The following is a 14,770-nucleotide window of genomic DNA, read 5'->3' as shown; positions in this document are numbered from 1 at the left end:
GTTCACATTGAGAGGCGAGACTCGGGAGTGTACATTCAGCTCTTTATTGCATGTAAAGAATGGAACAACAAAAAGGCTTGCGAGCCGCTTGGCTTTATACAGCCGGCCGGCGGCTTGGCGGCCAATGGCAGCGCTTTGAATCTCCCGCGATCGGCTCAGGAGTTCGGTTAGCCAATCACGTTGCGGTCTGTGTGGACCAATCGGAATGCGAGTCTACAAGAATGTTAATACAGAACACTTATAACCTGATGATTTGAGCTAATGTACTGTATATTAAATTCTCTCTTTTACTATCAAATGTTTTCTTACAACTATTACTACTAAATATTTAAAATAAAAAAAGTCCCGAAAATGTAATTTGACATTTTCTCTTTTCCTTTTTTAAAAAATCTGATTGCATGGGTAATATTTTTTTAATTTTAAGGTTCAGCAATACAGACCCAGAAAATAGCTCAATAAAATGTATTTCATTTTTTTATCATATTCATTATTTACCAGTATTGTTATTTGTGGAAATCTATTCTTTCACATGAAGGGGGAAAACACCAGGTAAAGGCATTTCCTTAGAAGATTGGTAATGATGTCAAGCAGTTACACAAAGCAGAATTGTAAAGCCAGGTCAATTTTCAAAAGGCCTCTGTGAGATTTCAAATATCCAAGCTTTCATTCTATAGACATTCATGCAAGATTAAAGGTGTATTGAGCTAATTTATTTTTAATTTACTCCATTTTTTTTCAATTGTTTTCAATTTGAAACACACAAACATACACACATGCACACACTATCACATAAACACCTATACCTGTGTTGTGTGTGATAATATATACAAATTGAAAATAATCCAAAGGAGGGCTTTACTTTCAAATGGAACAATATTATCTAAAATTCACTTACACAAAATACACACATACACAGATTGCTGTTCCAGTCATCTGCCCATACTTTTTCTGGCTACAGATTTGGTCTCAACTAACTTTTTCTTTTAGCTTCTGTAATTCAGTAAGCATAATGAAATATTTTAGTAATATTGGGCCTCTTAAAATTAGCTGGGACAATCATTTTTAAACTCTACTCCAAATATAAGTTTTCGGCTATATTTATTGTAGTCTTCAAGATTAGTAATGGTGAAAAAATTTCTACTGAATGCTTTAGGCATACCGTTCTCTGAATTTATGCATATCTTTGCCAGTCTACTGTAAGTTGATATAAATTTGGTTTTGCTAATATATCCTAGGAGTCCGAGTGGAAAAATACACCCATGTCTGTTTCTTGTTTCATTTATTTCATACAATCATCAAACAAAATTATAACCAATATTACACTCTGCTTAATTAGTTGTAATTAGTTAATTTAAAGTTTTTATCCAGATCCTGACAATTTTATGGCGTATAGCCTCTAGCACAGTGGTCGCCTACTGGTGGGCCGGGGACGACTGGTGGTCCATGAGAAAATTTTGGTGGTCTGCAGAGAAATGTCATTCCCAAAGTATCCCGCAAAGCAATTAATCCAGGCTGTGCGGGAACACAAGGCTGCGCTGCCGAGATGGTCTGTGGGAACACAAGGCTTGCATCGCTTGCATTGTGAACAACACAAAGTAGTGAAGGGAGGGGGCAAAGAGTAGAGTGGGGGAACTTGCCCCACTCGCTCCACGTGCCTTGCCGGACTGCTTCTTTCCGCTCCTGCTTTTGACTGCACACAAGGAAAGCAGCAAGTCTTTCTTTCTGTCCTTCAAACTCTGCCAGAAATGAATCTTTGGGACCCTGCAAGGAATCCTGCTTCAAGAGGCTGCGCTGGCAAAGACTCATTTCTGGCAGAGTTTAGGGGAGAGAAAGAAAGACTCCTGCTGCTTTCCTTGCATAAAGCCAAAAGCCTCTCTCTCCCCCTGAGAACAGAGCTGGAGATAGTATGCTGTGATCCCAAATAAAGAATGATCGATTGATAGAAAAATGGGCTGGGGAATTTTCCTGCAGACTTTTTTCCTGCAGCCACCATCAGTCAAAATTCATATAAGCGATCTGTGAGATTTAAAATTATGAGTTTGGTGGTCCCTGAGGTCCAAAAGGTTGGCGACCCCTGCTCTAGCACAACTCAAAAGCCAAGAACTACTATACATGGACTGCAAAATTCTGAATAAATTTCAGAGGTCACCTTAGCAGTTGTTCAAAAAGCCAGTTATGGTAGATCAGTCTTAATTCCTGACCCTATGGGGGGCGGGAAAGCTGCACATTTCTCATCTGTGGAATGCTAGCACAAATAATAAACCTAGTTTGGCCCTTTTTCCAAATCAATGTGAAAAAGATGGGCTAGAACAAAGAATCTTGAATCACAGCCCTTTAGGCAGAAGCAGAGGTGGTATTCAGCAGGTTCTGACCAGTTCTGGAGAACTGGTAGCAGAAATTTTGAGTAGTTCAGAGAACCAGCAAATGCCACCTCTGACTGTCTCCGTCCCTATCTATTCTCTGCCTTCCAATTCCCAGCTGATTGGCTGGGTCTTCTTTTTTTGCCCTGCACAGAAAGCAGGTTAGTGGGGTGGGGAGAGAATGGGATTTTGCAGTATCTTTCCCCTGGAGTGGGGTGGAAATGGAGATTTTGCAGTATCCTTTCCCTGCCACTCCCATCAAGCCACGCCCACAGAACTAGTAGTAAAAAAAATTGAATCCCACCACTGGGTAGAAAGCATAAAACTAGAAAAAGGAGCTAAATCTTTTTTTAAAGTACAAAATATTTTAAATGGAGAAATAGATGTTCACATAGATCAAGTCTGAAGAAGATGATCTGATTCATAATCTGGTTACATAAACTTTCCTTGCAATTCAGAACACAAGACCTTGCTTTACATCTTTTGGAGGGTGGGAGGTTTGCTTTTTAATATAGAACATTTTAGAATGAGAAACAAAACACGTGAAATGTATATTATCTTGTACACCTTAATGATAAAATAATGTCAAATTATATTGGATAATGTGAACAAATGTGAACAGACTCCATTTATGTTTTTATAGTCAAATGAATTTGAGAGAAAAGGGGAGATGTTAGAAGTTTGGGCCCACTTTGCAGTAAACTAAATGGAAAGTCAAAGAGAAGGTTAAACCCATACTGTATGCAATTATAAAGCTAGCAAGAGGAAGACTATCATCAAAGGAACCAAATAGAACATCCTGAAAGAAAAGCAAGAGAAATGTGTTTCTGATCAGATCTTAAAGCAGGTAAAAGAGGAGACTAGTTAAATATCTAAAGGCAGCAAAAACAATTCTGTGCATGGTTGTTACATGTTCTGCATCCTTTATCAAAAAGCATGTTCAAGAACAACCCTCTATTTCTGGAAATTATTTCTTGAAGAGAGACTGTCAAAGTCCAATTTAAAGTTAGAGAACCATAAAAAAATAAACACCTTGACATTACCCACATTCAAGTCAATACTTGAACAGCAGACTGAAAATTAGGTGACTATGTCAGTATTGTGAAATATATGCTTGCTTATTTTGTATTTGTTTTTCCTACATTTGCTCTGATATATGTCAACAGCATACTGTAATGTGTTTCCTTAGCTATATAGAATCTATGTATAAGGCATTAAGATACGGGAAGGTAAAAACACAACAGAATCAAATTTTTGTAAGATGTTAGCATTTGCTGAAAGGGAAAACCCAAAGAAAAGAAGGAACAAATATAAGTTTAAATTATATATGGAATCTTGTTAAGCAATACAGTAGGTGGGGGGAACACTTTGTATGACTGTGTTGCCTCTTGAAACCACAACTCAGAAAGGACTTGATAGTTTCTGGAAAGGATAGAGCCTAAATTTGCTTTAGTTTGTCATCTTCTTAACCTCTAATCTATGATTCAGAGTACGATTTGAGCCCAGATTCGATCTTTGTTTACTCTTATAGACTCGTGAGGCCCTAGTCTCCTTTGAAAGGCTGGGATGTCCAGGCTCAAGCACTACTTCTCTTTACAGGGGAGCCCAAAAGTTCTCACTGGGAGTCTTCTGTATTCTTCTGAAGGTGTCTGCCCACCTTTTTCTCTGCCCTGGGCATTCTGCCTGCCCCTATGTCACTTTTAGTTATTTTTAGCTCTTCCCTCTTCTGATCAGAGTGCTGTTGGGATTGCTTTTAGGCATGGAGTTGGAGGCGGTGCTGGGATTTTGGCAAGGGGTCCAAGAGTCTGTAACGTCCTGGGGCAATCTGATATCCTTAGGTCTAGGGAAAGTGTTTACAGGCAGAAACCTTGACGCTGGCACTGGAAGACAGGGGTATTCTCAGAAAGGGGACATAGAGAAGGACAGTTGGGGAGGGGGGGAATCTCAGTTGTGGCTATAACCCCTTTGAAATACCAAATCAATTTTGAGAGTGGTGTCGAGATGACAGTGTGGTTATCCAGGGCTGAAGACAATCAGCTTTAAGAGAAAGGTAGGAAAAGAAAGGATATGGCAGGACCTAAGGAAATTATATAGCAAAAGGAAGAGGAGGAGAGAAGTAAATTAGAAATTAGAGCAGATATGTTTAAATCAGGGAGTGAATGAGTCAAAATAGATGAAGGGGAATTAGGAGAAAAGATGTCAGCTGAGATACAAATAGTGTGAATAGACTGATATTGGAAAGGATACAGGATAGAATATCTGAACTGGGAGTTCTCTGGAGAAGGCCTCAGAATTGGGTGAACTTCGAATCATGACCTCCTACATCATCTCAGGCTCTCTGTAGCTGCCAGCTCTACCATGGAGAAGCTACTGCCACTGACTGCAGGGGAAAGTGAGCCCATTGTCCACTGTGGGGGACATTCCCACAAGGACTGTTGTGAGCGGGTGGTGATAAATGTTTCTGGCTTACGATTTGAGACCCAAGTAAAGACCTTGAGGCAGTTCCCCAATACTTTACTGGGTGATCCTCTGCGGCGCTTGCAATATTATGATCCATTGCGTAATGAATACTTCTTTGATCGCAACCGGCCTTCCTTTGACTCTATTCTGTATTATTACCAATCTGGAGGACGGCTTCGAAGGCCAATCAATGTCCCACTTGATGTTTTTTTGGAGGAACTCAAATTCTATCAACTGGGTGAAGAAGCTCTCACTAAATTTCGTGATGATGAAGGATTCATTAAGGAAGAAGAGCAACCTATGCCTGAGAGAGAATTTCTCAAACAAGTGTGGCTACTCTTTGAACATCCAGAGAGTTCCCAGGCTGCCCGCATCATTGCCATCATTTCAGTTATGGTCATTCTTATCTCCATCGTGATTTTTTGCCTGGAGACTTTACCTGAGTTTCGGGATGAGAGCGACCTGTCTTTGCCAGTAAGTAATGAAAGCTATACTGATTTTTTTTCTATAACTGATTACATTGTTTTCTCTGTTCTACTTTCTCTGAATGATGATTATTGATATTTCGGAATATATTTTCCTTCAGAATCCTCTTCCCCAGTTGGTACCCAGATCTTAGACAAGAGCAGCTGTTTTGTCGAATGCTAATGAGAGTTGTAATGCAATAAATGTAGAATTCTAACTTTTAGGGCAATTACTCTAATTCCAAATTATAATTTAAATTGTTTTATGAATTTCAGGTATAATATTCTCTTACTGGTTCAGATAAACCTCTATTTCTGTCATACAAACAGCAGTATTGTTACCAGTATTTTGACATTCAAGAGTTAGAGTTTATCATTCTGATACCCTTACTCTTTTAATTTGTATCTGATATTTGCAAAAATCAAATATGAATTTTAAATTGTTACTTCTTTAATTCTTTTAAAAATAAGTAGCTTAATGATGCAACCATTTCTTTACTTTATTGGTCTCCATCTGAAAACTCAATGCCACCTTGATTCTAAGTACAACGGACTGTACTTTTCATTGCAGAAACTTCATAGTTGATTGTGAACATAATAACCAGAGAATCAGTTGAAATAGCCATGCTTCTGTTCTCCTTAAGATAACATGTGTCTATTAGTGTATCATAGGCCATGAAGAATGTGGGGATCTCCAACTATTATGGTCTTGACTAACATTACTCAAAACTCATTTTTTTTAACCCACTGTTGCTCTACATGGCTTTCAGAGCCTCCTTATTTTCTGTAGTATTGTGTGATGGGGTGGCAATAAAGTTAGGCATTGGGACTGAAAATTGTTGAAGTTATAATAATGACGACAGTAACTCTCAACAAGGTAATATTCCCTCACAAATCAACATTTTTTTCAATGCTAATTATTCTGTGTTTTGATTCTTCCTCCATCTGCTGCCATGTTGTAATGGTTAGCCTCTGTGATTTTCAGTCCTCTCAAACATGTCCCCAAACAAAAGTTGAAATCCTTTGTCCTAACGGGCTGATTATCTTGCTAGTTGACTCAGCAAAAAGTATAATCCTAAAAACCTGTATACTGTACTATGTTTGCAAAACCTTGGAATTCAAAAAGGAACAAAACAAAAGCAAGATAGAGAGAATTGTTTGACTTTCAGTGTCAACTTTTAAACCAGCTTTCACTCATGTAATATTCTCCAGATGTGTTTAGATTGCAAATCCCAGATTTTAAAAGTTGGCAGAATAATGATTCAGCACCACTAGATAGTCGATAATGGGATAGTTGAAATAGTAATATAAAATTCATACAGTTCCATTCTTTGCTACAGTGTCAACATACATAGCATCTCTTACATATTTCTTGTTCATGTATCTTTCAAATTGAGATTGCATGGTCTCAGCTAAAAATATGTTTTTGGTTTGTCTAAGTATGTCTTCCTCCACCATATCCTTCTCCAGCCAATGTCATTTCATTTGTCTCTACTATCTTTGGAATGTTTCAATCACACTAAATACAATTGTGCCACTGAATATTGAAGAAGATGGTAAAATTTAGGAAACCGTAAAATAGTGCTTCCAGCCAAGAGCCATTAAATAAGATGAAATGAAAATGTGCTTGTCATTTCCTGTGAATATTGTTCCTGTGAATAATGATCAGGGGAAGGGGGTTTAACCCAATGACAACTGAAAAAGTTCACGTTGGGAAAGGAGGTGTAAAGATGTAACACGTAGGAGATTTTGGACCCAATGAATGCCTGAGCTCTGATTTTGCCTTTGTCTTTCTGTCTGCCACAAAAAATGCCCTCAGAGACTATACATATCATGGAGTCCCCAAAAGATCATATATCATCAATGTACAAATAGTGCAGCCTGGCTATATGTGTTGCTTCAAAATGTGTTGAACTACAACTCCCATCATTCTCCATGCACATTGGGAATATTGAGACTTTGTAGAAAGGATAAGATACAAAGAAATTGATGTAAAATACTTGCAGAGAAGTACAGGAATAGGAATGAAATAAATATGTATTTCTTCTTCTTCATACAATGGTTAATTTATATTGTCTTTTGTCTGATTCCCAACCAGCTCTTAAGTTTTCTCAACTGGGAGGGGAAAATTTTCAGGGGAAAATTCAGCATATGGAGGAAAAGTATAAACTTTCCTTTCACTGAATAATCTCTGGAAATACTCCATCTTGGCTAGTGAAATTTGTAATTCTGCCCTCTAGGTTATAAAAGGAGAACACTCAAGAGGGTTCATTTCTAGATACTTCACTTATTAAGCTGCTTCATTTCGGAGTCTTATACTATTGGAAAGAAGAAACTGGGACACTTAAGAGATGAAAAGTAGTTCAGCCAGGAAAAGTTGATAGCAGAAACTCAGTTGCAAAATACAATATTAAATATCTCCTCCTTCTATTTAACTCAGAACCACTTTGTTATTGTATCTAGAGAGGAATTGGGGAGATCCAAGTTTCTGCTTAACTATGGAGCTCATTGGGTGATCTTTGATCACTCAATATCTCTTAACTCAACTTCTCACATAATTGTAAGGATAAAAGCTATTTCCCACCTTTTCATATAGGTTGCCTTGAACTTTTTAACTTTTATTTATACTAAATAGCTTGTTCTTTTTCCTTTCAAAGCAATACAATTAATAAGAAATGGTAATCATACATGTTTTCAGATGGATATTCCTAGTGCAACAAAAGTACTGTGGGGATATTTTGTTCTTAGAGAGATTCAGGTTGAAGCATTGTTATCTGTACTCACCCACAAAATTCTATGAATAATGCAAGCTGTCTAGATGAGAAGTATTGTTATCTGTATGCTCAGGATATATAACATTTGGAGACACTACAATAAAGTGGACCTACAATGGGCTGGCTATCTGCATTCAAATATTTGGCATTCATAGCTTTACATTAAGTTGAAGAGCTGTAACCAATGGGCTCCTGCCATGTTTATCTTTGAGTCAGTATTCAACATTTTTACAAATGATCTGGATAGTGGGATTGCTTGGTTGCTTATCAGATTTATGAAGGACATAAAATTGGAAGATTTGACAGGATATAGAGAACAAAAAAATGCAGCCTAATCAAGACATTGGAAGATTGGGCTCAGAGGACAAAATGCCTTTCAATTAAGAGAAATATAAGATGCTCCATTTATGAAGGGGAATACAGGCTACACATTCATAGCTTGGAAGCACTACATTGAAGATGGGTTCATATTGCTACTGAAAACAATCTGATCACGAGTACAAAATGGTTTCTAGAAGGGCTAATATCAGTTTGGGATGCATCAGTGGAAGCACTGTATTAAAGGCATGTGAATTCTGTATTCTCTCTACTCTGTACTAGTGAGACTCCACCTGCTTTTGGAAAACATATTTTCAAGAGGTTATTAATGTTAAGCAGAACAGCAAAGATGATACAGAGATAGATGAGACATTCTTCATAAGGATAGATGAAAGAAAATTGGGAAATTCCCATTGAAAAAAAAAGATTGTAGAGAGACATGAGATCAACATTCAGGTATATAAAAGTGTGCTTTAAGGAAGATTGTCAGAAACAATTATACATTGTTATAGAAATTAAGACCCGAGATAATAGGTATACATTACAATTGCCCATACTTGGTTTAAATATAAGGAAAAACCCTCTGACAAAAAGAACAGTACAACAGTGGAACTGTCAGGCCTAAGAAACCAGGAACCAAGGCTGCTTAAGTGAGTACAAGTTTATTCCATGCTAGTTCTCTACAAGAATCTGAACTACTTACAGTCAAAGCAAATTGGCAGTTGATAAAGAGTTAGTGGAATTAAAGGTGGGCTGGACTTAGAACTCTAGTGGATGTGACGGTACTTGAGATTGAGGACACATTTGATCCTTTCCATGGGATAAGTTGGTCACTTCCTATAGTAACAATCTTACCTACAGAATTTGTTGGTTTTCTACTTCTAGAGGCTTTTAAGAAGAAGGTGGGTAGAGTCCCCTCAAGATGGTTGGTTTAGTTTTCCTACACATTACTGCAGGCTGGATTAAAGGATCTTTGTGTTTGATCCAGTTCCACATCTCTACAATTCTATGCTTTTGCTTCACAATAAATTCCTGTCAAGCCACAATCAAAATTGCTATAATTATTGGCCTTCCTCTTTATCTTCCTGTTGTGGTTTTTTTAAATTTGTCATTTTCCTAACACCACCTATGGACATCTCCAAGGAAAAGCTTGACTCTCTAATTTATCTACATGAATTGGAACTTTCAGGTCTTGTAATCTTCATCAGAAGGGAAGGCAATCAGAAGTCTTAATCAGCCTACAGTGTAAGTACATATCACCACTGTGTCTATTCTTTCACACACCGTGATTGCTCCATCCATTTGAAAAGAAAAAAAGAATTTCTATTCTCTTCTAGGAACAAATAGAACAAATATATTTTCTTTCTTAACTCCTTCTCCATTCCATTCACAGCAGGTTGTGCACTAGTCAACCTTGGCTGATCTTGAAAAAGTGTAGAATCAGATCTGGTTATTATTTTAAAATCTATGGTTGTCGGTGATACTGGGAAGTTGGAGAAAAATCCTTGAAGAAACCATTTCACATTGGTATAAAAATGTATGAGATCTGTCCAGGAGTTGATAGCAACTTGAGCCAAGTTTAGGGCAACTTGCCATGGCCAACTCGCCATGGGAATTCTCATTGTGGGACAATTCAATGATGTATTAATAGTCTCATTCAGTTACTTTTATTATTGGTGATCATCTTTTCATTAAAATTATTGTAACTCTTCTATTTCTGATTTGATTTATTGGCCACAGTTCCACTGAAATTAATTTAACTTTCGTATTTGTTGAATTGTCCTGTATCAAATTATTCCCTGGAAAGCGGGTTCATTTTGACTTGAGCCTATCTTTTTTCCATCCTTCACTATTTCTTCTGGAATCTATAGACATCCCTTTTCTTCTTAAAACACATTTTATAGAACTCTGCATTTTGGAAAATGAAGCAGATGAGTGCAAAGCAGTGATATATCATAGGTCATTCTATGGTCTCCAAAGACTGCTGCACTTTGTGCCAGTTGAAGCTTCCAAATGCATTTCAAGGATGGCCCCATGAAAAGCACATTATGATAATTCAGAAGACAGATTACTAGGGCTTGAGTGACTGAGCACAAGGCGTCCTGATCTAGGAAAGGTTGCAATTGATGCACTAACCAAAGCTCTGCAAAGAACCTTTAAGTTGTGCACTGGGTCTGAACCGGATAGTTCAACTCCATCTAGAACTAAAGATGTCAGAGACCTGGATCTTGAAGCTCCAGGAGTAGAAATTGAGCCCTTTGGTATAATGTAAGAGACTTGCTTGTGGCTGGATCTCTCACTCTCTATCAACATTGTTTGGGAAGAACCTTTGAGAAAGGATCTAAACCAGCACAGAACTGTGTTGCTCCATAACAGGCCCTAAAGGATAGCAGCCTTGTATCAAAGGCTGCTGAGAGGTCAAGAAGAGCCTGTGCAATTTTGCACTACCACATTTTCCCAGAACTGCCCTCTGTATCAGTATATGTCGGCTTTGGAAGCCATGTTGAGATTTGATGCTCCCATGCTGCCACAAGCCTGAGAAAGTGGGAGGGGGGATTCAATTGAGTACCTCTAAGTAAACAAAATAAAATTCTTTTGCTAGTTCAAGGTCATTGAGTATGGCACAGAATGAAATAAGAATCTTATTTTAGGACAGATTGTGATTGGACCATGTGATGTGATGACGGCTAAGGAGGAATGGATTTGTACTTTGAATATTGCAAGGAAGCCTGAAACTTTCAGATTCAGGATTCCACAGATGTACCAGTTACTATCCAAATAAAGCAATCTTTGAGAGATGTCTGTGTCAGATATATATGTATATATAGATGAAAGTGTGGAAATGCCTCATCCTCCAGCCACCTACTTCCTCAGAGGTTTTGGTGTAAGTAGCCCACATCATTTTTGATCAACTAGATCTTACTCTATAACTCTTTTCCTTTTGATTATTCTCCCTTTCTTTTAGCATTCCCTATGTTACATATTGGCAGGAAAAAATCAGAAAATAAAATACAAGCTAAATAGTCAAGACCTTGTTGAGGATCCAAACTTTGTCAAGGACCTTGGAGTACTCATCTCAAATAATCTGAGTGCTAGAGGCCACTGTAACTACATAGCCAAAAAGGCATTAAGAGTTGTTAATCTAATCCTACATAGCTTCTTTGGTAATATCACACTACTAACTAGAGCATACAAAACATTTGCTAGACCTATATTTGAATACAGCTCATCAGTCTGGAACCCATATCATGTATCTGATATTAACACAATTGAAAAAGTCCAGAAATATTTCACAAGAAGAGTTCTCCGCTCCTCTACTCATTGCAGAATACCTTATGCCACCAGACTTGAAACTCTAGACCTAGAAAACCTAGAACTATGCCGCCTCCGGTCCGATCTAAATGTAGTAGATAAAATCATACATTGCAATGTCCTACCTGCAAATGAATACTTCGGCTTCAATCATAACAATACAAGAGCACACAATAGATACAAACTCAAGGTTAACTGCACCAAACCTGACTGCAGAAAATACGACTTCAGCAACAGAGCGGTCAATGTTTGGAATACTCTACCTGACTCTGTGGTTTCTTCCCCAAACCCCAAAATTTTTAACCTTAGACTGTCTACTATTGACCTCACCCCCTTCCTAAGAGGCCTGTAGGGGGCGTGCATAAGTGCACCAATCATGCCTACCGTCCCTGTCCCATTGTTTTTTATTTTTCTTATAAGTATCTATCTCATGTGTTCAAAACTATATTTATTCTTATACCTGTAGCTTGTAAGCGATTGACAAATCAAATAAATACTAAAAATATTAAAATACTAGAGTTATTGCCTGGAAAGGAGAATTGCTAGAATGTTCAATGGGACAAATACAAAGAAAAAAGATGTGAACACTGTCACAGCTGGGGTGAAGAAGGAGGCAGTGGAAACCTGGACCTGCACCCATTATCTTCACTACCAATGCCATCTGTCCAAAATTCCGAGAACCACAAAGCTAAGCAATAGGAATATGAAGGAGAAATCAATTCTGTTCTTTCTTTTGTTTTAATTTAATCTGTCCTAATTTATTATAAATATTTTTAAAATTATATATTTTTCTCAGGTATCAAAATAAGGGTAAATTTTGAGGGAGTTGGGTAGGAATCCTTCTGCTTCAATAAAAGTGGATTCCATTTGCATGAGATCACAGTAAAAAATGAAACATGTTTCACAATCATAATCACTCTAGATTTAACTCATCATTCAGCAAAATGAGTTTTTTACCTTATTCATGTTGCACAATTCTATTAATAAGTTTCTCAAATGCAGAGTTTTCCCTTTTCGCTTCCTATTATCATGTCTAGTGTAATTCCTATCTCTTCATATTTAGGAATACTTTTAGATGATCGTGCAAAAAGTCATATTTCAAAAAATAAAGTTCAACTATGTGAAGAGAAAAGTGAACAATAAAATGAAGTTCTTGCTATGTTTGAAAGAAGTCAAATATGAATTCATATTTTCATTCCAAGAAATGTTAAACCAAATTTGTCTCGTAAGAAATAACAACCTGGCATCTGATTTTGTGGTTTACAGTTCTCAGGATAGATGTGCTAGTGCACCTTTTTGAAGCTTGTGCCCTCCGAATATCATGAGACCGTGTACTGACTAGGAATGGTGAAAATTTTGACCTGACATATCAGGAAAAGATGGTGTAAGGAATTTCCTGGTCAGCGTTATCCTGTTTATCCACACATACTTCCTGAATAGCTTGTACTCAAACCTTGCAGATCTTTACTCATCCAAAATAGCTTATACAGATTCTGTCCAACAAGATTTCTTTGGCGTCAGCTTTCCTGCTAGCAACTGGTGCTAATTATCTGCTAGCTTAGCTGGAGCAAGCAGACGAACAGGATTAATATCTTCCATATTGCAGGGTTCACCAACTAGGGATCCGGATGGCAGCAGAAAAAGAGGGTAAACTGGTAGAATGTTCTTAATTCTAAAGGCTAGAAGTACCTTTTGAAAACAGAGGAATCCCTCTGGGGCACATTACCATAAAGATCCTCCCATCCTTTTCCATCCTGTGCTCTCAGTCATACATAACATTTCCTCTCCCTCTTCATCATTCCAATCTCAGTGCAGCTATCCAGCTATGTATGTCCATGAAAGTGGAGTTATTCTACTACTGAGGTGACCCAACTTTTTTACAGGAACTTTTTTACAACTTTTTTAATGAGAAGGAGGACACACATAAATTGAAGAAAAAAAACAAAGTCACTTGTGCATGGTGCACTCTTATGCGTGATACACTCTCTCAAAACAATTCTCTTGTGTGGAGCGCATGTGTCTCATAATTGCGTCTCACCGCAATGTACCAAGCCTTGATGAATCATCATGTCAAATACAAATACGTCACATCACACACAACGGATCAGATTGGCATCGATCAAATACGGAGATTTACAGATTAGTCTTCAAATATCAAAAAGGAGGACATGTAGGACACTTTTTGAGAGAGGACAGAACTTACAAAAGAAGAACTGTCCTCCCTAAAGGAGAATGGTTGGTCACCTTACTACTACTGCACTCCAGCTTATTTTTGTGAAGCCACTTCTTTTTTCTCCTTTAAAACATGGTCTATTTATCTTTTGGTGTAAAACCTAATTTTAAGGTTATATCTTCTTTTCTTTCTCTTTAATGATTCATCCAAAATGATAGCATATTAATAATCCTATGCATGACTATGTAAAAATCAGAAATAAATCTAATTTCAACAAGGGCCAATCTCACCTAAATTTGCCATTTAGGGGTTAAAAACTACTCATTCACATAGTAAATTTCCAGGAAATAACTGTGTTTACAGTTGAATTAATATGCATCAAATTATATTGAAGGCAAATTTCTTTTACATTCTTCCTATTGGAAATTCTAACTCAGGATTTAACAGAATAACAGAGTTGAAAGGGATCTTGGAGGTTTTCTAGTTCAATCCCCTGCACAAGCAAGAGACCCTATTCAGACAAATGGCTGTCCAGTCTCGTTTCAAAAGCTTTCAGTGATAAAGTACCCATAACTTCTGAAGGCAAGGTGTTCCACTGATTTATTGTTTTAACTATCAGGAAATTTCTACCTCTGGTACTTTAGAAAATAGCTTAACACCCCTCCCTCTTCTTTGTGCAGCTTCTTAAATATTGGAACACTGCTGTCATGTCGCCCCAGTCCTTTTTATTATACTACACATACCCAATTCTTGCAAACATTCTTCATATGTTTTAGCCTCTAGCCCTCTGATCCTCTTTGTTGCTCTTCTCTGCACTCTTTCAGAGTCTCAGCATCTTTTTTATATTGGAGCAACCAAAACTGCGTGCAATATTCTAAGGCGTGGTCTTATAAAGGCCTTATAAAGCAG

At 37.5% G+C, this 14,770-nt stretch overlaps 1 protein-coding gene across 1 annotated transcript in view; it reads left to right on the top strand.

The window, feature by feature from the left end:
- The first annotated feature begins 4,187 nt into the window (after positions 1-4,187).
- The window catches only part of KCNA7 (potassium voltage-gated channel subfamily A member 7), a 34,914-nt gene continuing 24,331 nt past the window's right edge, over positions 4,188-14,770 (top strand). Inside the window, exon 1 of the mRNA XM_026710844.2 lies at positions 4,188-5,294. Within this exon, the coding sequence (XP_026566629.1) occupies positions 4,719-5,294 (576 nt within the window). The 5' untranslated portion in view covers positions 4,188-4,718. The remainder of the gene's footprint in view (positions 5,295-14,770) is intronic.

This window comes from Pseudonaja textilis, chromosome Z, assembly GCF_049901715.1.
Source record: "Pseudonaja textilis isolate UNSWEBS1 chromosome Z, rPseTex1.2, whole genome shotgun sequence".
Classification (NCBI taxonomy): domain Eukaryota; kingdom Metazoa; phylum Chordata; class Lepidosauria; order Squamata; family Elapidae; genus Pseudonaja; species Pseudonaja textilis.
This window is presented reverse-complemented; position numbering and strand designations above follow the sequence as displayed.